Raw genomic sequence first — 24,467 nt, forward strand, 5'->3', positions numbered from 1 at the left:
TTGTAAATTAGTCTTCTCGCCGAAACATTAATGAACACTTCACGACTGTTCAAACACTCTCTGCATAGTTAAAATTCGGCTTTATCGGAAATGCTGATCGTTTTCATGTATGCAGAAAAATTGACCTAAAAACAAACTATAGAAGTACAAAGCCGTTTTTCAAACATTACTTCACACAGCATTTTAAGTCTTCAACATAGCAATAACACACAAAATACGTATCTCGTCTGCTGGCCACTGGCATTTCGTACTTCATTTGTTACGAAGTTGTTTTGAATGGAAAGGGAATTGGTTGGTGTTAGAAGAGAGGATCTTATTCCAGATCACTCATGTGAAAACCATTCTCGCGAATTCACAGATTTAATTCAAGATTGAGTCATGGAAAATCGGAATCCCCCTTTCTTAAGATATTTATGAGCTTTTGTAGTATCCATGAAATATCCATTTGAGTAGACATAGAGATAAATGAAGGAAAACATTTCTGTTCCGTTCTTTCATTTCAAAGATCCGTGTCAAATGATTTACAATAAGCATTGTTTACGATGCAAACATTCAAGATTAACCAATAAAACAGGCATCTAACAGCCGTCGTAAGCCTAGAGTAAAGAAATTATATTATAAGTTCTACTGTCCCGTATTTTTCATTAGGTTTCTTTAAGAATACTCGTCAAAATATAATATTCGATAGTTGGCTTCCCCGTTTCTGATATTCGAAAAATGTTACGACCTATATTCCAATATAGATGAATGACTTCATGCTAATATTATTTTTGCATTCATTAACCTGAAGTAAATTTTTTAAAAAATTCATTCGGATATGATCATACATACTTGTCTAAAATATGTACGTTTTTAGGTGAATATCATATTGTCATACTCATGAAATCAGTCTCACTTGATGAACTGCTGTAATAGTTATAAACTAGTAATGGGCATAGGAAAATCTGGGAGGTAGAGTATCTTATTTTTATACCATAAAGCCATTATACTATTATCTTGAGATTATGTAAAAATCTGATCGTATGAAATGCATAATAACGAACTCCTACCTTTGATTATAGGAAAGTGGGTGGGAATAGTATCTAAGCATTATATCACAGATGAGAAAGAAAGCTATTCCACATACTGTCCATGTCTGAGACTACTATCAGGTGCGCATGGGGATACAAGAATCAGTATGAGCAGCTTTAGGAGTATGACTATGGCATGCCGTCTCTTCTATTGTCACCTGTCCTGCTAAATGTATAATAGGTGTTCATTGGAGCCTTTTGTAACATGAGTATGGAGGAGGAAAATGCAGGAGGTTAGGCAGACAGGATTGAAAACGGACAGAAATGGGAGGAGTTTAAGAATTGTTTGGGATAAATCCAAAGGATGCATCAGAAATACTTTTTTATGATGGATGAAATCGTTAATTCACTAATATTCCAATGAAAATACATATATACGAATTTATTATTCATTATTATATTAACACAGAACTGCCATTAAAACCTGGATTTTTAGCACATGTTTACTGATGTAAACAGGTTAGGAAACATCTTAATATTAATTTTTACCCTTTACTACAAAGGTATAATTATAAATTCACACATGACTTTGGATTTGCCATTTTATAGTGAACGAAAACCCGGAATTATTTAATTCACATTACTAACGTAATATATTTTGCATACTACTGGGCACAAGGAAAATACCAAATTCTTTGTTTTCAGGAAAAGAACTATCAATTTAAATGGTCTGATTAAAATTATTAAAAACAGATCAATTGAAACTTTCCTTTTTTAATTATATCAAATCCTTTGACTTTTGGCTAACAGTCGTTGTATGTTTAAGAATCCATGCCATGGTTTTATTTCAACTTTTTATGTTAAAATTTATTAACTCCAACTAAATATGCCATATTAAGTAATTCGTGCTTGCTTCATCAACATGTTAAAAGTAATATATGCCATCAATGAGTTCATGAATAATTTTTTCACTATGAATAGAGACGCTTTAAGGAAAATGTTTTATCCGAAAACTCAGCAGTGTTATTAAAGCATCACTTTAATAGTATTAAACTTGTTGGTCAACGTATAAATAATAAATAAAGTATACTCTGATGCTTCGGACACTGTAATTTTGTTTTTAAATTGTAACTATTAGGTAACCAAATACTATTTTAAACTCTTGCTATTTCGACAGTTTTACTTTTTTTGATAAGAATGATTAAACTCAATTAAGTGAGAGATGAAATAATTTTAAGGAGTGGAAATGTATTTGAATTTGGTGATCACATAGGGCAAAACAAAACGAAAACGATTCTCAAACTCCCACTTCGGAATCGATTCAGAACGAACGACTCATCGATACGTAGTCGGCCATTTAGGAATCTATTGCTTACGTGTTTTTAATGTTGACAGTTTTAAGTGTTACGAAGATGCCACGACAAGAAAGTTTAAAGTGTAGATTATGTCTTGGCCGTGGTGGTCGGTTGACAGATATTTTTAGTGAAAACGACGATGCTGAGCAGTTGGTGCGGGAAGCAATAGAAGAGTTATTGGAATTGAAAGTAGGCCAATCAATTACATGTTTACGTTTTCATCATGACGCTTTTATCGTAATTTTGCCACGAAAGTTTCCCGGTTTTGGATCAGAGTAGAGTAGTAGTACATGAATAGAGTTCCGTTGAGAGATGATGTGTGGGGTTTATTACCTTTATAATCTTGTTTTCGTAGGTAGTGATGGATAGAATCAACCCGTGGTTTATTTGCTATCATTGCTTTAAAATACTGACCGATTTCTATATGTTCAAGCAGCAATGCTACGAAAACAATCTTTTATTGGAGAGGCAAACGGAAAAGAAGCAGGAAGATAGAAATATCAGTCTCGCAAAGGTGAGTTTTGTGTTTTTATTTCATAATGTTCATAGTGAGTAATGTCCTTGATAACAGTATGGGATAGGGAAAGTAAGGTAAATTGATTGATTGAAAAGTGTTCATATTAAATGTATTTCCTCCCTAATGTAGAAATGCCTAAAGGTCTAATGACCAAATGGCAAATAGGGGAAATGACTTAAAAATTGCGAATATTGTATACATTAGATATGTAAGTAGGAAAAAATTAAATACTGATTTGTTTATTAAAGAGCATGCGTAAGAGTACTGGCTTTCTTTGATGCGTTTTATTCTGATTACAATTATGGTATATTTCATCATTATATCATAGCATTCATTTTTTATGCTTTGTATACATAATTAGATATAAATGCAATCATTTCCAATGCATTGCCAAAGTAATTCCTCTGTATTTGGGTATGTTTATCCCTCTCTCAGATTCATTAATGTATTAGTTTTTAAAAGGTGAATTTTTATACGGAAATATTTCATTTACGTAAACATTGTCTCAATGGTAGTTTTTTTATTTAATCTTCGGTAAACATACAAATTGCCAAGAAAATTACTAGCATCTAATGCTTATATAGTTAAAGTTATAGGGTCATTTGTTCAAAACATATTATTTTGAATGATTCCTGATATCAGAACAACGTGCATTTAGTCATTGTGGAATGTCTGAGATTTACATTTACACTTCATATATGACCAATGATAACCTAATATAAATTATCATTGTTACACAATATCTTTCCAAAATTCTCGTACCTAAATGTTGAAACTAGCAACAGTCTAGTCATATTTTTTTATTACTGTTCAACTTTTTTAACAAATATTTGTAGATCACAGTGAAAAAGGAGGAGATTGATGTTGAAGAGTCGGAGGTCATTGAAATTCCCGCTAGCGAGGAGGAAGTGGACAACAATATTGAAATTCAGGAAGGGACTTCTCTTGAGGTAAGAGAAAAATTAGAGCTTTTCTGCTATAATGACTAATGCTTAATTTTTCAAATCATGATAACCATGAGAGGAACAAATGTTTATTTTTAATGCTGTAAATGTAATGCTATATATTTAATTAAACTATATTAGTGTCTCTGAACAAGACTTATGTTTTTGGTTACATAGCTTTATTGTAATTCCTCACCAATGAAAAATACAATAGCATTGAATTACTGCTCATGATATAGGTGGTGCATTCAAACAGGTGAATGTAGTGATTTGTCAGTTTTAAAGAGGATATAAGGTATGCCCAGGATTCTAATATCAAATTAAAGTGTTAGGATGGATAATGGCCATTATGAAGCATGGCATGTATTAGGTTAGTGTGAAAATTTTGGCTGGATTTAATTTTAAGAACAGGAAATAGAAAGTTTGTGCCAGGTGAAGACTATAGGGATTAATCAGAATTGTGAAAATGCTGTTTAGGTGTTCTGTTCCTCTGCAGCTGATAGACTTGGATGCAATGTTCTGATACAATTTCAAATTCCTGGTGTTTACTGGGATGACTTAGTTTATCCTTCTCTGTATTCTTTTTAGCACCCCTACGACCAAATCATTTTATTTGTTCTTTCCCTGACACACGAATTTATTATATGTAGTCACCTATTTGCATATTTTATTTGCTACATACATTCAGTGGGCTTTGTGAGGCCTGGATTCCTTTAATGACTGGAGCACTAAGATATGCATCATCTCTCAGTTCTTACCTGTCTTGTACCTGCTGGTTTTGATAGGTTTTCAATCACTTTTATGGAGAAGTGGTCATCAGAAGATTGGTTGTGTGATGCAGGTTGATTAAGGATTAGATATTTAAGGATTGTAATGGTTTTGGTAGAATAGTATTGGTTATAATGAAAAGGAAAGGATGATGTTTCATTGAGTGATGTACTAGGGTAGACAGAAGTTACAGAAGAGTCAAATTTAATGTTTTTGTGCTGCAGGTGATGTCAGGTTGCAATTTGGTAGTCATGAAGTCAAAGGGTTTGAAAAAGTGGCAGCATTTGCAGCATCTGTTGTTAGATTTGCCAACAGGGGCTTGGGAGAAACTGCTTGTGTGTGGACTTGAAGATGCTAATGTCCAGCAAATATCATGGGCATTTAAAATAGAAGGAAAATGTGGTAATAAAACATATGTGCACTGAATATTATTTATAATGGAGAAAAGTTCGCAGATTGTTTCATTTTATGGTTTTTGGATAATTATGGAAATTATGATAAGGTTAGGGCTTTTCAGGCAGTTTGGTTTAGGAAGAGGAGTGTATACGGTTGAAGGTTTGAGAATTTTTCTACTCAGCAGTTTTTCAGGTTGCCCACTTTTGCTGAGACAATCAAGTAGCTGGTCGGTGTATTTTTATTGGGAGGGATTTTTCTTGTAGAAATAGAAGCCACAGGCAGTGAGAACGAGATGAAGGATTTTTTTTGTAATGGGTAGCCGCAGTTGAAATAAATTTCTTGTTGATAGTTGGTAAGTTTCATTCAGAATGTATTAAAATTATTTTTCTAGGGGTGAATGTTGATAGCTTGGAAAGTTATATTTGAGTCAGATGTAGATTAAATGAAAGATACTGTGGAAAGGATGAAGAAAAAGACATGTCAGTACCGTTTGAGTGTTTGTTTGATGAGAGAACTTATTTTCAAGTTTATCCATTAAGAGATTGGCATATGCAGAAGCTATAGTCATGCGCATTAACTGCATTTTACAAAGTCACTTCAAAAAGTAAGGTCTTGCATTATTTTTAATGGAAAAGCAAATTTATTCTCAACTTTGTGAAAACCTTAGCAAAAGCCTGAGGATTTCAAGTTGCCTTGACAATCAATCATGTTTTCTATCCTTGTAAGCACCTTTATAATACCGGAGTCATGCCTTTCTCATGCCGCATCATAAAGCCAACTGGCTACTGCATCTTGCACTTCCTTATCTGACTTGAATATCTGTCCTCCAAGGTCTTACTATGCAAGAACTTCTGGGCACTCCCCTTACCCTTCCACAAATTGCGAGTCACAGGTCTAACATCAGAAGAGATACCATGGTAGACCTCTGAGTGAGTTTTGCAAGGATTAAGGCAGCTTTGCATGCCCAATCAAGTGAGTGTTCAGCAGGCCACTGGCGCGGGTAGAAACCTCTTGTATGCCCTGATAAAGTATGAGTGTATGCCTCTAGCAGGGATCATTGCTGCTTAGTACATCCAAGCTAGAGAGTGTGTGATAATTTTGCTTTTATTATATTATGTGTGACCAATAGGCCACTGGCGTAAAGGGAACCTCTCGTAAGCAATGATTGAATGTTAGTGCTTGAGACTAGCAAGGATCAAGGTTAGATAGTACATCCAAACTAGAGGGTGCATGAATATTTTTCATTTATAATAATTTTATTTCATTATGTGAGATTGGTTGGCCCCTGACGCAGAAGGAATCCTCTTGTAAGCCCTGATAGCATGGGAGTGCATGCGACTAGCAAGGATCGATGCTGCTGAGTATATCCAAGCTAGAGAGTTTATACTTATTCTGTTTTTATTTTTTTATTATGTGTGACTGATGGGCCACTGGCACAGAGGGAATCTCTCGTAGGCCCTGATATAATGTGATTGGTTGAGAATAACAAGGATGCTTTCTATATAGTACATCCGAGGCATGATTATTTTTCATTTTTTATAATTTTAAATTTTATTTCACTATGTGTGATTAGTTGGCCCATGACGCAGTAGGAAACCTCTCATAAGCCCTGGGAGAGTGGGAGTGCAAGCGACAAGCATGGATTAATTCTGCTTAGTACATCCAAGCTAGAGAGTGCATGATTAATTTTCATTTATTGTTATAATAATTTTTATTTTATTACTTGTGTTTGAGTGCTTGAGACCAGAAAGGATCAATGTTATATAGTCCAAGCTAGATGGGGCATGATTTATTTGCAGTCTTCCATGTTATTGTTCTAACTGTTTGGGGTATCTAATTATTTCAATTATTATTGTTTTTTTATCATATTAATTATTGGTTTTATTGTCAGGTATTTATTTATTTTTATAATTTTTATTGATTTACTGCTACTTCTAATTTCCCTCATCCATCCTTTGCCCATTTATAAGAGTATGGCTGGGGTTGACTCTTCTAATTATATTTCTGGTAATTGGTGCTCTGAATTATTGGTAGCATATGAAATAAGGGTTCTCAGGATTATGCAAGAATATAATAAGTCCGCAGAAAGAATGCCAAGTTAGAGTACTATTTATGAAGGTTAGATCATTATCAGAAAGTATGAAGGAAAGATCTATTCTAGCAATTAAAGATAAGTTGTGTGAGATTATAGCTGACATAGAAAAGATCCAAGAGAATTGAAAGGAATAATGTGAAAATCTGTCTGTTAAAGAACTTAGGCCAACATGGTATCTGTTTTTGATTTTAATAGCTCATTTGATAGAGTGAATTGGGATGAAGTAGTGAGTAAATGTGGAAAATAAGAAAAGATTGAATGAACAGGAGGCTAATCATTAACCTGCATATATCTCAGACTTGGAAGGTGTAAGTGAAGAACGGATGGTCTTGTTGGCCAGTGCTAAGAAGAGATGTAAGGCAGGTTTGTCAATTATATGATAGCTATGGAATAAGAATCAACATTAATGCAAAAAGATTGTGGAATTTTTAAGGAAAGAAAAAAAGGAGGGCAAAAACTAGATTTTACAGATCTAGATTGTGTTCAGTACCAATACTGTCAATGCAGCAGTGAGGTAAGGAGAAAACCTGCACTAGGAAATGAGGCGATAACAAGGAAGGAGTTAATGACAGGGATGTGGAGTAAGGATGTAAAGAAAAGACTTGTTCAAATTTGGTATGGGACATTTAGAGAAGTAGATTGAAGGCCTTTGAAATGAGGGTATGTAAATGGATAGAGAAAATGTAATTGACCAAAAAGAAAACAAATCAGGAAGTGCTAGACATTGTGGACAAGGGTATAAGTTTGTCCAAGAAATCATATAGAGGCAGGAGGAGTTGAGGAAAGCCATGTTGACTGGCAATAGGAGGCTAAAAACTGTAAAAGAAGGGAGAATGCTAGTCAAATGAGGAAAGGGCAGGAACAATATAAGAATTTTGGATTGGGTGAAGGGAAGAAGTACTCAGAGATGAAGAGTGAGATAATGTAAAGTTTTTCACTGGATTATGTTTTGTTAGCAGTTAAAAAAATATCTATTTGGTAGTTATGTCCATCCATAATCTAACATAACCGCTGATTACCTAAACAAAATTATAATGCATGTTAAGTTAGCACTAGTTGGCAAAGTGCACAGCCTCAGTTGATGGGTTCTTCATATCTGTTCAATAGGGCTGAGGCCAAGTCTCAGGAGGCATTTCTGTTCCTCTCATTTTATTTTTTTAAAGAAAGAGGTTTGAAGTTTTTTACTGTGTAGAGTTGTAAGCGGTTACTTATTTTGTATTTCTTAACAGAACAGGCTGACACAACTTCCCAGCAAGTCTTTCATAATCTCTGCATATATCAATCGTATCTTCCTAACCTATGCAAGTCAATTGTTAGAAGAAAAAAATTTTTTTTGAAGAGGTTTCAGCTAAAATACTATTTTATTATACAAATATAATGTATACAAGTTAACAATTTTTTAATTTTAATTTTTAAAATAACATGTTTTTAAAACATTGTTCATGCATATCCTGAAAATCTGTAATATTTTTTCTTTTATCTTGCAGGATCCTTCAGAAAATGCAGAAATAAATAAACCCCCTGAAGAAAAAGTTGATATTAAGGATGATTGTGATGCTGATATACCTCAGATGAAAGTAAGACTGGGAGGGGAGGTATTGCAGGAACAAGGTAAGGAAAGCTAAGGACTGTGCTATCAATTCATCTTAGCTTATTTCTGGTCTATTACAACCATTGGTGATAAACCCTTGCAGTACTTCTAATGTATTGTGGAAAAACTGGTTTAACTTTTAAAAATTGTTTCAAAAATAACTAAAGCGCCATTTTTAAAATATTATAATAAACTGCAAAAAAGATGATAATATTATCATCATTTTTGCAATTATTTATTAATATATTCATTATTATTTATAAAGCTACTCAGACTAGATGTTTAATTAATATTGCTATGTTTTCAAGCCATTTCTCAATTTTGCTTGATTAATCTGATTTTAGATTTTATCAGTTAAGAATTATAAATGATATAACCAAACACAACCGTTTTCCCTTTCAATATCTTATGTTTTATCCTAAGTAAGATTCAAATATCATGTGAAAGGTGTCAATGCCATTCATTTGTTGTTTTCTTTTGTCCATTAATTGTTTAATTATGTCCAACATAATTAAGCAAAATGACATAATTTTTATCTCTCATTTATTGGTCAGAATTTGAAGATGCTGTGAGTGACTTTTAATACATACTTTATATACTTATAAAGGATTAGGTGCTCATTGGTTAAGCATACTTGGTGAAATAAGCAATTGACATAATAACAAAAAGGGTAAAGTTTTGCAGGTACACCAAGGAGGACGAAAGTAACAGAAAAAAATGGCTGCAGTAGTCAAAACCAGCCGTTTCAATGGAACATGTTTTCTCATTTTGGCAATGAAACATGATGGTAAAATTTCCAGAGCAAAACACTACAATAAATTTTTATTTCCTGTTGGGTAAATTGGCAACCAAAACATTTGTATTTCTCAAGACATGATATGCAAATTTATGGATTTCTTCTGAAGATGGGCATATGAAAAAAAAATATTTGCATACCTGGTCGCTGCCAAATTGTCATACTGCCCTCTTTGTGATGCAGTTTTTGAAAAATAAGAGCATGACATCATATGTTCACTCCATCTTCACTCACAGGATTTAGCTTCCTGTAACTTCCTAACTTCTTTACGTTTCCCAGGCTCAAAAGAGACTTAAAAGAGAAGCACTTTGACACTGTCGAAGGTAAAACAAAAAGTGCTACAAGGCCTAATTCAGGTCAGCAGTAGGTGATGACAGATGCTTCGTTCCTGAGATTTTATTGCAACTGACATTGCTAACATACATATTTAGACTAATGAGTATGTACAGGCAAGAGTATTTGTATGATTATATAAATGTATGCACCTTTTTATTGAATATCTACTTATGCTTCAAATCTTACAGATAAACACCAAAAACAAGATGACTCAGGAAAAGATTCTTCATCCACTCAACTCCATATGTGTGAAATTAGCTCCAAGGTATTTGAACAAAGGGACCTTCTCAAAGATCATGTAATGCATGTGCACCTTAGCAAGGTGATGCTATTCAGATGTGATGTTTGTGTGGAAGTATTTAAGAGAAAAGATGACCTTGCAAGTCATATCAAATTGATGCATGCTCTTAAAAAGAAGCACCAATGTGATTTCTGCTCTAAAAACTTTCTGAATTTCAGTAAACTCAAAATTCACATGTCAACGCACACTGGGGAAAGGCCATTCCAATGTGCATTGTGTTTAAAAGGTTTTGCTAAAAATATACTTTTACAGAGGCACATGTTGACACACACTGCTGAAAAACAACACAAGTGTAATATTTGTTCTAAACCATTTGCTACGAGTAGTTGTCTAAAGCATCATATGTTGACACATACTGGTGAAAACCCACACACATGCAACATCTGTTCAAAATCATTCACTCAGAAAAGTCATCTAAAGTCACACATGATGATACATACTGGCGAAGAGCCACACAAGTGCCGGGTGTGTTCAAAATCATTCAAAAGGCATAGTCATCTTAAGTCACACATGATGATACACACTGGCGAAAAGCCACACAAGTGCCAAGTCTGTTCAAAAGCATTCACTTACAGAGGTAATCTAAAGTTACACATGATTACACACACAGGTGAAAAGCCATACAATTGTGACTTTTGTTCAAAAGCCTTTGCTTGTAGAAGTAGTCAAAAGAGGCACATACTGACACACACTGGTGAAAGGCCACACAAGTGCAACATCTGTTCAAAAGCATTCATCCGGAGAAGTGACCTTAAGACACACATAAAGACACATACTGGTGAAAAGCCACACATGTGCAGCCTGTGTTCAAAAGCATTCATTCTGAGTAATTATCTAAAGAGGCACATGTTGACACATACAGGTGAAAAGCCACACACATGCAACATGTGCTCAAAGGCATACGTTCAGCGTAGTCATCTAATATCGCACATGATGACACACTCTGCAAAATGATCATAAAAATGTAAGATATGTCAATAATCATTCATTACCTGGAGCATTGTGAACAGAAGAGTGCTTAGGCTACATAAAATTGAAGTGCATTAGACTGCTGAGGATTATTTGTTATTCCTTAACTCATCCCAAATATTCCCTTGCACTCTGAAAAAACCAATTGTAAAACATAAACTCTTTAACAGTGACATTGTCCTGTTTTATATAATTTTTTAAATAAAAAATAATTTCAGATTAAGCTGAAAATTTCTGGATGATTATGTACATCTTGATAACATAAATCTAAACAGAAAAATTTTCAACCTGTAAGAATAAAAATTTCATAATTTTTTACATGTTAATCTTCTAATTCATCATTAACTCAAACATACCTATCATTTTTTCAATTTTTGGATCTTCTAAACGTTAAATCAACTTTAAGGCTTATATTATTTATATATATATATATATATATTTATATATATATATATATATATATATATATATATATATATATATATATATATATATATTATTAACTATTTCACCCTTTTGCCCATCAATCATGCTAGGATTGTTATTAATAAGTTCATTTCTCTACTATCTACTAAGTTCAGTTTATACAAGGCAAAACACTTGCCTCATGCCTTTTTGCCTGGAAATATACCTGCTTTTAATTTTCTTGAGGAATAAAATGATGAGAAAGATAATGCAAATTGGTTCTGCAAGAGAAAAAAGAAATTGTATTGTTCACAGGACATTGGAGTGTATATGTTCTCTCTTTGGCTTGTCAGTAAGTGTGGAAAGTCTAAGATGGACAGGGTTTAGATGTTCAGACTGTTGCTGAAGAAAAAATATGCAAAGTTGGGCATGGTTTGTTGACGAATGTTTATTGGTGGAGAATGAATTGTTCCATGATGACTATGAAAGTAAGATGAAACAAGGCATCTGTCTTTATCACACAGCATTTGGTCAGGAAGAAGTAAAGGTATATTTACATAGATGCCCCTATGTTAATACTGGAATGCTGTGAAGGTATTCCCTGGTTCTTGGTGGATGATTTTGGGGATTGCATTGCAGATGTCATCTATTGGATTTTAAGAGTTAGGAATACCTGGTTATGCACAAAAATAGTGATTAAAACCCAGTTACATTCTGCTGAAGTTTCATTCAGAGTAATGAGAAGTTGATGTATTTCAGTCCGGAACACCCTGTATGTATGGAAGAGCTGGAAATATGTGTATGGGAAATGGGAAAATATGTCTATGGAAATATGTCTATGGGTCTATGGGAAATTTTACCTATCCAGACATTTTGAGCTAAATTACCTCATATTTCTCCTGAAACTTCTGCTGCTTAATGGAGAAAAGTTTTCCATGGAGAATATTTTAGAAATTATTCATTATAAATTGTTTCAGATCAGTTGCAATGGCAGCCTGGAAGGCATATAGTATACTCATTCTCATTAACACCGAAGTCTTGATTAAATGAACTAAGTGTAAAAGAGAAACCTTATACATATCGTACTATCTATTAGAATCTACTATCTCCTTATAGATATCGTATTATTATAATGTTTCAACATAACCAGGCATTAAATTATGGACTAAGGTTTATTTCAGTAATTCATCGTTACAATATAGCTGTAATATAAGCCAATTTTTCCAATGAAAATCAGCATTTTCTCTCAAATCTCTGAACTATCAAAGAGTTAACAACAATTCCAAAAGAATGATATACTTAAAAATTTCAGGGTAGATGGAAAATACTAACATATAATTATTATCAAAAATACAGTGACAAATGCGATTATATACATATATATGCACAACAAAACACTATCAAAAACATTCACCTATGCAGAGAAAAACACACTAACTGTAATACTAGCACACATATACAATAATGCACACTCAAGCAGACATACTAACACATGCATAAACCTACAAGCATGAGATGCCACATATCTGGGTGCTCCAGTCATTTAAACCTCCAAGATTGTATCATGTCCATTTTAAGTCATCACTTAAATATCCTGCTGTGGTAGCAGCAGGATATTTAAGCCGCTTGTCAATTTCCAATTCCACACATAAGTAGATCTTCTCCTCTCATTACACCCCTACCCAAACTCTTCATTCTTTCCCCAATAACTACTTTCTCATATATATATATATATATATATATATATATATATACATGTGTATGTTGCTGTAGTCCAGTTGGTAGAGCATTGGACTGCTGACGGGAGGGTCCCGGGTTCAAGTCCCAGCCAAGGCGCTCTGTACACCTGCATTTCCATTAAAGGTTAAGTGATTTTTGGGTACCAGGTCTTCCTTGAAAACCGTAACTGGAGCAGAGAAAGGAACTAGCCCCCAATAGCCTCCAAATACCAAGATAAGGCCTGAAATTGAGTTTGCAGGGCTAAAGCCCATGCGGGTGGCTCCTGCTCCCTGATGCTCAGTGATTATGATGGGGGATACTGAATCTGGTATACTTAGCCTCAGATTTGGGAGCCAGGCGGATATATAGGTGAGACAAGGCCTGAGTTGGTTTGTCAGTCAAAAAGGTTCACAAAGGAAGAGTGCCTTCAGATCTCTCTATTGTTAGTGGTGGTTACCCCACCATGCACATGTCAAACCAATTGACCTCACCCATCTTCAGTCCAAGACAAACCCGGGGACAAGCAAAGCATCCAGAAGTTAGACACACATCCCATCCACAGCCAAGCATGTCTTCACCATCTCCTGAACCAAGGAACAAGTCACCAAAGCTGAGCATGGGGGAGCAGGATCCACCCCCATTGGCTCCAGCCCTGCAGACACAATTTCAGGCCTTATCTCAAGAGATGCAGACCATTAGGCAATTGCAAATCCAGCCCGGTAAGTCAGCAAAACCTGTAAAGCCACTACCACCAGCGCCAATGATGGCACGGAGAAGAAGTTTGCGGCACTGTTCAGCAAGCCCGGCCACATGGATCACCCTACCAGAGGACAACAATGAGGTCCACACCCTGTGGCATCTGTTAATCATATGCATCAAATAACAGCATTTGGGATAAATGACAGTTATAAAGTGGCCACATGAAGAAATTTCATGGTGGCTATTGGTGACAACAAAGTCAAGATTTAGTTCAAAGAATTCAGCAACAATGCATTGCAGTTTTTAAAAAATATTGTTTCCCAAAGTTAATTATTGAAGTCTCTGATATTAATTATATTTTCTACAGCTGCTCAGTTTTCAAAAAGCTCAAAAGATATGTCGGTGTGATAATCTTTTTTTTTGAAATTTTTATCATCTGCCATTATTAAAGTGCTAAATGTCTGCCATTTTTATGCTGTCTCAGTTTTCTGGTTGAAAATAGATTGCTGATGATGCAATTGCCAGTGATGCTGAAAAGAATAAGACTGAATGTTCGAGATGATGTGATCCTTGTCAAAGAGGAGGTTGACACTCGTAGTGGTTGCTCAGTTGCTCCTGTAAAGGATGTAGAATTGCCAATGCTCAAATCAATTCAAGCTGACTGGTCCAGCAATGGTGAAGCAGAGAATTTGGTGAGCATATATATTCATGTTGCTTGTATAGTTAGCAATCTGTGCTTTGACATCAGTATTGTTCACAGTTGAACTTAGCCATTTGAATTTTTATTATCTTCCCTCTTAAAATGTATTTGCACTTTCTATTTTGTTATCCTATCACCTCACTTGAGTTATTGTGACCATTAATGACTGCAGTTTATATACCTCAGTTTGCAGTAGTGATTAGGAGAACGTAAACAATTCTATCAGTCGTTATAACTATGGAGTTATGAAACCATCTTTGCAGATGTAATGCTTTTCTTTGATCTTGCAGGACCCTTCGAATAATGGAGAATTCTGCTTGTTTTTAAATTAAGAATTGGAAATTAAGGATAAGTGTATAACTAAGATTCGGATGGGATGAAGGATGCCCGGGAAAGGATCAGTTGCTGGAACAAGATAAGATGGTCTCATCACTGTTGTAGATACACTTTCTCATCAGCAAAAGCCTTTTCACTGCCCTCAGTGTTTCCTTTTGAGTAATTATGAACTATCAGTTGATATGTATCAAGAATATGTAAAATCAAAATGCAAATAACTTTTTTCAGTTGGCAATTTGTAATTGCCATTTGAAACATGTGTTGGTGTAGGTCTGGATCTACTCTAGTGACAAAACACTTCCCTGGTAGAAATTGGTATGCTAACTTTTGCAAATGGAAACTGTTTTTCACTAATCCTCAATAGATGGCTGATTTGAATATTTGAAACATTCAACAAATTTGGTTTTTCTCCTGCTATCAAGTGTAAATGCCTTTTTAATTCATGTCACTAAGTTCAATAAATAATTTGGAATTAACCCTATTATTATAAGTTTGCATTAATTTGCAGAGATAATCAACATAATTCTTGGTTCAGTATTTTATTTAATTTTAGCATTTGAGGATAGTCATTGCAATGTTGTTTTAAATACAAGTGCTGATTTTATTCCTCTATCAGTAAGAAATTTACTAAATTTGCCAATTAAAAATTCATCACCCATACCACTTTGAATTTTCAATGGTTGCTGCTGACAAAAATATTTTTAAATGCTTTAGTTACCTCCTCTGGCCACTTCTGTATCGTAAAGTTCCGGCTAAAGAACACCCCAAAATAAATTGAAAGCCATTCATATGCAAGCATTACCATGATTGAATTCTTTCAAACTACATATCATTCAACTTGCACTGCCTGCCTTCATGAATGTTAGACTTCTCATAGCCATTTCTCTGAAATTTTCTGCTCAAAGTTTTACGAGGTATATATGCCTCTTGACCTTCAAACTATCCCTGCATAGGTGAAAGTTCCATTCCCACAGCTTCCCAAAACGGTTTATTAAAGGGCTACATAATAAAAACATGGCCATGGAAGCCATATGGTTGATATATTGTTAAGTACACCAAAAACATGAAAATTCATTTTTCAAAAACAATGTAATTAAATTGAAAATATGCTAAATTGATGATTATGGTATTTTAATTTAAACGGATGAAAGAGTTCTTTAATAAATCGATGTAATCATAAAAGAAAAGTATAAAGTGATGTATTCTATCATATTTTATTAAGAAAATCACAACACAACATGATAATATCTAAGAACAATAATTTTTTAATTATAATTTTGGTGTTTTATAATAAAAAAATATATTCAATGTGAGTGAATTGAAGCGAGCAGCTTTACAAATTTCATACAGAAGTAAGTCTTCTTTTGCCCTTCAAATATTAGTCATTTGTTTCTCTTTGAGTGATAGATGTGAGTGTGATATTAGGGCACTTTAGTCAGTGTTTACTTCTTCATGCAACTTCATATTCTTCCTAAGGTTACTTTTATTATTAAATAATTTCAAACATATTGCACACTTATAAGGCTTTTCAGCAGCATGAGTCAGAAGATGATTATCCAGGTAATCTTTGCGATTAAATGATTTTGGACAAAACTCACACTTGTAAGATCTCTCGTCAGCGTGTGTCAACCAGTGCTTCTTCAGATTACTGTTTAGAGCAAATGATTTTGAGCACATATTACACTTGTATTTCCTCTCATCAGTGTGTGTCCATATGTGTCTCCTTAGATCTCTATTTTCAGGAAATGCCTTTGAGCAAATTTTGCATCCGTGGAGCCTTTCATTAGTGTGTCTCAACATGTGACTCTTTAGATTTCTAAGGTGAGTAAATTCCTTTGAGCATATATCACACTTGTATGGTCTTACACTGACATGCGTCTTCATATGCTCCTTCAGATTACCCTTGAGAGAAAATTCTTTAGAACATATATTACATTTGTGCCTCATTTCAGCAGCGTGTGTCAGGATGTGTTGTCTTAGGGATCCTTTGATTGAGAATACTCTTGAACATATATCACACTTATGCTGCCTTTCATCTGAATGTGTCAGCACATGATTCCCAAGGAGACGTTTCCCCTTAAAAGATTTTGCACAGACCTTACATTTGTGTGGTCTCTCCTTAGAATGTGTGAACAGGTGTCTCTTTAAGATCCACCTTTGAGAAAAACTTTTCAAACATGTTCCACATTTAAATAGCCTTTCTTCAGGATGTGTTAACATGTGGCTTTTGAGTTGACTCAATCTTAAGAAGTTTCTGGTGCACTGTTGGCATTGATGATATTTCTCCAGAGAGCATTACTTTGATATGTCTTGCAATGTCATTTTTACACTTAAATACTTCCAAGCAAATATCACATATGAATTTTATCCTTTTCTTAAGTTGCACGGCAAATTGACAAGAGTGCAGTAGGTTACTTTCAGCATTTTTCCCAGTACCATCCTGCTTCTGGCCTCTCTCTAAATATTTTAAGAAAAAGATGATAATCAATGACTAGTTATAAACGAGTTTTTCATCACAATATATTGTTCATCACATATATTGTGGGGATATTCACGTTTCTATACATAAATAATAATATTTAAAAATACTTGTGAACATTCTTATTGTATTAATGAATGTAAGTTTACAATCAAATGCTTAAAAGTCTTCCTTCATACAAATTCATTGGGCTGTCTGTGTATCCTATCAACTGCAATAATGCTAAAATTTCACGAAAAAGGCAGCTGTCATCACATAATGCACACCTTAATAGTTACTTCAATGAGTGTTTCCCAGAATGTCCGCTGAAAATACTTAAACTCAAAACAAAAAGATACGCTAAATACTTCTTAGCCTCTATATATACCTTTTTAAGAAGTATATTGTCAGGATATGGCATGAAATTTGGGACAATTGATGTGAACAGATACTTTTTGCTCAATTCTGTGGTTTTAAAAAATCATATCAAAGAATAATTTTTAAGTACTTTTAAAATTATTTCTTCTCGCTGATAATTTAAAACTTTAACTGCCATTGAATGAAAACTATGACCCTTATACAAAATTTCACGTCATTGTTGACTATGTCAATGGACTATTTAAACCAACATACACCTTTTTTGTTAACTTAAAACAAGTAGGCATTAAAAGTCAAGAAGGGATAGGGTTGATTAAAGTTGAGAAGGGATAATAATATTTCCTACTCTTTAATAGAAAGGCAAGCAGGAAAAGACAATAGCACATAGAGAAGGAAAATCTTCACCTAAAGAACAGAAAATTAAATAAAAACATTACATTTTACAAAAAAAATGGTCAATTTAAGAAGTTCTCTGGGGTTTCCTACCGGGTCAGGTGGCAGAATATCAACGTTTCGAAGGCTGACTCTGCCATCGTCTTCAGGGTGAAGAAGATGGCACTTCAGCCTGAAGACGATGGCAGAGTCAGCCTTTGAAATGTTGGTGTACTGCAACCTGACCCGGTGGGAGACCCAAGAGAACTTCTTGAATACCATATGCCGGGAAAACCTGAGATCTTTCATGGTCAATTTAGTCAGTGATGGTTTAATTAACCTAGCAGCAAGCATTATATTTAATTATGGAAACCTATTTATTAGCACAGTATTATTAAGGGGTCATATCCTTATCCTGTGCCACCTGATTTCCCAATGAAACATATGGAACATTTATTATTTTGATTACTTTTTGTTTAGCAAAAAATGATGAAAGGGAATTATTTAAAAAAAAGAGGTTGCATGTTGTCTTGCTAAATTTTTCCAAAAGTATTAACTTAGGATATTTATGTTTCAAGAAAATATATTTCTGACAGGAACTTTGAGAAGAAAAACAAACCATTCCTGAACTTTAAAAAAATTAGGAGAACAATGAAAAAATATATCATTAGGGAAGAAATTCTTTAAAAGGTCAACATACAACTTTCATGCTGCTGCAATTAATCAAAAGCAAAACATAAATCAACAACCATTGATATGGCAACACATTTGTCAGTGAACTTAGGGTTATGTTATTCACTAGTTTTGGCTATGGCATATTATATGGAGCATACAGATTGTTTTTTCTATTAAATAACTGTAATTTTGTCTTGGCTTGCCAAGTCTTTTCAGTGGAACAGGGAAAGGGACTAGCTCTCATTCCCTGATGTTTGAATATCACATAGGCTTAGTACTGGGTGAATTCTACTGCTACCTAGCAAACCAACTTTCATGTTGATCACAGTTTACAGATTAACCTCTTAACCACTTGGCTGCATGTTTATATATGCATGTATACTGTATATAAATGTATGTATTTACTGCTTAGCCATATACATATAGGTACACATATATATCTCTCCTCAATGAGGGCAGTACAATAAGTACCCGTGTTTTATAACAAAGGGCCTTTCTGAGGGAAGTATATGTTTTTACTGTGTGCTGCCATCTATGAAAAGATGGGGAAATGAATTTCAGACTGATTTAAAGGTTAGTGTGAATTTGGCAGTCATTTGAGAAAGACCTGTTTTGTGATTTTTGCTGAGATGGAATAGGAGCAGCATTATTCAGTAATTCACTTTGTGTTCTTGGATGGATAGAAATGCAAGGAGATAAAAACAAAGTTAGTTGCTGTTTATGGGAAAATTTTGCCAACCATGATCACAGTTAAATAACGGTTGAATGAATTTTAATGTGGACAACATCTGTTTTTGATGAGAAGTGACCAGGACACCCAGCAGACATGGCTATCCAGAAAATCATTAAAAAAGTCCACACCATGGTTCTTCATGGTGCGCGAAATAGCAGAGGCAATGGGTGTGTCAACCAGAATGGCATTATTTCACATGATAAGTAGGGGATGAAAAAATTGCCGGCATAATGGTTGCCACAATTGGCCATTGTAGACAACAAGCTGATCTGGAAATGTCGCCACCAGAGTGCATGAGCTACATTATGAACTCCTGCCGCATCCCCAGTATTCACCCGATCTGGCTTCTTGTGCCTTTTTAATATTTCTTAACAAGAATAAATGCCTTGCAAAAGAAATATTCAACTCAAATGAGAAAGTTATCGCTGAGACATAGGCATATTTTGGAGATGCTGACAAATCCTATTTTTTAGACGGGTTAAAAAATTGCCGCAATGTTGGGAGATGTGTATATTTCTAAAAGGGGGACTATGTTGAAAAATGAAAAAATGTTTTTGAAAAATGGTGTCTTCATTTCTAACATGGGTACATATTGAACTGCCCCTGTACATGAAGAGAAGTTCCAAGAAAATTTTATAAGGAACGGACAGGAGGAATTAAGGAAATCATTTTAACAGAATGGCCTGAGGATGCTGGATGGAAAGGAGAGGTATGGTAAGATATGCAAAACTAAAAATTGCATGATGGATTTCTAGAAGGGTGGGAATAACATGTAAGGTGTTGGGAGTGGAGGGGATTATCATGTGTGAAGGATCTACGAAATTGAAAAAAACCACCATTAAACAATTGTCTTCAGAAGTAATGATTATATATGGAATACTTATTATTCTGTATAAATCTGAGGATTTGATTGAGAGAGGTCCTTTTGAATAGGACAAAGCATAGATTTGAAAGGAAACTATCTCAATGGTCAGGGTAATTACAGATCTTTTTATGTATAGGTAATAAGGAATGGACCATTTGGTTTGATTTGGATAGCAACTGTTACAATGTAAGTATTGCTCTTTTTTGTTCAGCTGTATATGTAGAGAAGAGCAAAATCTGGGTTCGGGAACATCCCAATCAGTGTACATACCTTGCATGAGGCCGGACATGATTATTCATTCTAATATTGAGGAATGTGACATACTGTCTAATATTAAGGAGAATGGCAAAGTTGATGATTCAGAAGATAAACTACATTATTGGAGGTCATAATGAGTAGGTAATTGGTGAGAGAGTTAAAAACTGTATGGGATACAGGTGAGATTCTGGTTTTTAAAAAAATATTTTACATATAATTTTACTGCAGGGAATGGGAGTTATTATTAGAAGAGGTTGAGATGCTTGTTTTGAGGTGTGATAAGTAGATATGGCATTTGAAAGTTAACAAGGAGCATTTAAGAAAAAGATTGGTGAAGGAATTATCATGTTTGAGGATAGGCTAGAGATCTTTAAGGATTGATCCGTCTCCCTGATTCATGAAATCTCTTGGTATCATCCTAGGGTATGTGCTAGGGAATGAATGCATAAGGGAATTGAAACCTTTTATATTTTGATGAATGGATCATTCAGAACTGGCTTCGTTTGGCTTGGAAAAGTAGTCATTGAAACAAGAGGAGGTGCAAGAATTGATTGCTTTTGAAATGAAGGTACGGAAAAGAAGGTAGAGTGGACAGAAAGAAAAACATAATAGAAAGTGCTATTTGTGGAGAGAAAGTGGACAGTAAGAATAAACCGAAAGGAAGCAGGATTAATGGATTCAGAGTGCTCCTTATCCAATGGCATTAGTCCACAGCACTTGTAAATTTGCATGCATGCACACTACATCTTGAAAAATAAACTTCACTTATATCGCACAAAATGTTAAAAAAGAGACTAAACAGTTTTCAATGGCATTGCTTTGGCTTTTACAAATAAGGAACATTAACAAGTTCCTTAAAATTTGGTTTTGACACATACTGTTCATATACCCAACAACAGTTCTATCTCACCCAATAGGAAACACTGAGGGCAATGAAAGGGATTCGCCTAAAGCAAAGTGAAAAACTAATAGGCATGAGACCTTACCTTGTTCCTGCAACAGATCCGTTCCCAGGCATTTATCCTCCTGAGGAATGTCAAAATGACAGTCTTCCTTAATATCCACTTCCTCATTTATGAATTATCTCCATCTTCCAAGGGGTCCTGAGGAATGTCGAAATGAAAGTCTTCCTTAACATCCACTTCCTTATTAAAGGATAATGAAACATCTCTATCTTCCAATGGGTCCTGAGTAATGTCAAAATGACAGTCTTCCTTAATATCCACTTCCTTATTAAAGGATAATGAAACATCTCTATCTTTCAATGGGTCCTGAAAGACAAACATTACAGATAAAGTGAGATCTCATTAAAGAGAGAGATGTGTTTTCATAGAACAATAATGACTAATGGAAGTATTAATATTCTCCTAACAAATTCTCCAAAAAGGAGAATAGGAATTGAATTGCCTAATGGTCAAAAAACATACAGAGGAATGAAAGCATAACAAACAACCAAGTGCAACCATCAAGATAAAAGAGGGTTTACAAGAAAATAAACAGGAAAGTTTTATTCCAAAGAAACTGAGAGTAATGCCGCAACAGTAACTTTTAACAGAGTCATCTGCTAATGTGCATTTCAATGCAACAATTACAGATTGTAGTGGCATCAGGATTACATCATGTATTAAAATAAGATTGAAAATGCTCAAGTCCATGGTATAGAATGATCCTAGGCAATCCAATATCTATCACCTGCCTACCACATCTCAATCTACCACTTATATTTCTTCTTAATCCCATTCAAAAAGAGAAGAAACATTCTGCCTTGATAACATTTAATTAAACCCTTTTCAATTCATTGGAAAAACATTTGGAATGGGGGTATGTCCTTGATGGACAGTGGTTCTAATAAATACACAAAATTAAATATCAGGGTGTCAAAAATATTAAATGAACTTCAATATAAACCAAGTAAGCATAGACCTAGCAACTGATGGAATACAATTGGTAGATGTACACAGAACTGACAGACTAGATTATTGATCAGGTCTCAATGCCTCTGAGCACTCATAATAGGAATAAATTGACATAATATACCATCACAAAGAAGACATAATAGGGTGGGTATTACAGCAGGGAAACCCTTTATAGTGACTGCAGAGAGATATGCAATACAGTGCAATGGAAGAGATGGTAATGAGGAGTGAGACTATGGTTTATGTGCAACTAATGCCTGGAGGGAGAAAGAAATTGAGTTCTGCAGGAGAGAGACAGCGGATTGTTAGCAACAAACTTGGCAATGACTAACCAAAACCAAAAAAGGCGTCTGAATGCAAGGAAAAGTTATTCCAGGTGACTCAGAAGATTATCAGTAAGATTACTTATTATATTCAAGAAAACATTTCCAAATCCATTCCGGAGAATAGGCAATGAAATATTCCCTCTGGCTCAAAGCTGTATTCGTTTTTGATATTGTTCAATTTAATGCATTAATTTTATAGAATACATTTCCGTTTTTTTTTAACTTTTTAAAACGAGGAAAGTTATCTCTTGTGACAAATTTTCCTAGAATATAAAATTTAGAAACTTTCATTTTGCCCCTTTCTAGGATTGGGTATCTTCGCACACTTATTAATAACTGGCATTGATCATGACCTTGGTGATGACAAAATTCTTTTCCCGCAGATTCGTTTTCGCAGAGGAATATAGTATTCGTTGTTGATATAGTTCAATTTAATAAATACAACTGACCTCTTCTCGATTGGTTATCAAGTCTTTCGTCGTAATATTGCACCCCTTTTTCATGCGATCATAGAAAACAGACGAACACTCGCCACATCGACTCTTAAATAGCCGGTATTCAGTCAGCAACTCCATGCAGAAAGAACACACGAACTAGGGATGAATTTCATCCTGCAAAACTTGATTAAATATTTCATAAACAGATATTCACCAAATAACGCACTAAATCTTCTGGTCTTAATATCACCATTATTTTACAAAAGAGTATACGCGATATACAAACGAACTTCTATCTCATATAAGATTTTTTACACACATAACATTCTAAGCAACGAACACAGACAACTAAACTTACTTTGAAATCTATTAAATCTTCTATAGTCTCTTGCAGCATGATTTGTAATTTACTATTCTCGCCGAAAACATTGATGAAGAGTCCATAACTGTTTAAACAAAATCTGCACACTTCAAATTCGGCTGTATCGCACAAAATGAAAGTTTAAGACTACTCGGAATAATTTACTTAACAATATTGCCCAAAACAATTCTGCAATTTGTCACAGTTTACTTGAAATAGAGCTAAAGTTTATTAAAACAGCCGAAAACTCAAGGTAAACAACTCAACAGCTGGACCCTTGCATTCCGTACTTCATCTGTCACACTCTTTTAAGAAGTTCTCTTTAAAATTCAATGTAATTGAGTGATATGGAAAAACGGATCTTAATCCGATCAGATATATGTCTGGGTATTTCAATGTAATCTAGTAATTAAGGCGAGGAAAAATAATTACGTTTTATATAATTTTATTAGTTAGTGAAGAATGACCGGCATTCTTTGGTATTATATACAAATCGAAAAAACTAAAAAGGTCTAATATGTTCCGATCATTCATTTGAAAGACCTGCATCACAAGATTCAGATACGTCTTGCTTATGATTGCTAAATGTAAGAATAACCCAGTATTTATGCAAGCGAAAGTTATTGTTCGTTGTATACTTATAGTGTATTAAAAATATTACAAGTTACCGACTTTTCTTTCTGTTCCTATCTGAAAAAACATCGAAGTAATTCTTCCAGCCTTAGGAACGGGAATTTGACGAACTGAATCT

General features: G+C 34.4%; 2 protein-coding genes across 2 annotated transcripts; one reads left to right on the forward strand and one right to left on the reverse strand.

The window, feature by feature from the left end:
- The first annotated feature begins 2,403 nt into the window (after positions 1–2,403).
- LOC139699950 (uncharacterized) lies at positions 2,404–4,349 on the forward strand. Its single transcript, XM_071598342.1, has 4 exons — positions 2,404–2,554; positions 2,721–2,879; positions 3,719–3,832; positions 4,323–4,349. Exons 1-4 carry the CDS (start codon positions 2,423–2,425, stop codon positions 4,347–4,349), a joined length of 432 nt encoding a protein of 143 aa, XP_071454443.1. The 5' UTR covers positions 2,404–2,422.
- Positions 4,350–16,368: 12,019 nt separating this feature from the next.
- Positions 16,369–19,137, reverse strand: LOC139699951 (zinc finger protein 782-like). Its single transcript, XM_071598343.1, has 3 exons — positions 19,132–19,137; positions 16,620–17,220; positions 16,369–16,502 (listed from the first exon to the last, which is right to left on the reverse strand). Exons 1-3 carry the CDS (start codon positions 19,135–19,137, stop codon positions 16,369–16,371), a joined length of 741 nt encoding a protein of 246 aa, XP_071454444.1.
- Positions 19,138–24,467: the final 5,330 nt, after the last annotated feature.

Source organism: Hetaerina americana, unplaced genomic scaffold, assembly GCF_022747635.1.
Source record: "Hetaerina americana unplaced genomic scaffold, ioHetAmer1.1.p SCAF_99, whole genome shotgun sequence".
Classification (NCBI taxonomy): Eukaryota; Metazoa; Arthropoda; class Insecta; order Odonata; family Calopterygidae; genus Hetaerina; species Hetaerina americana.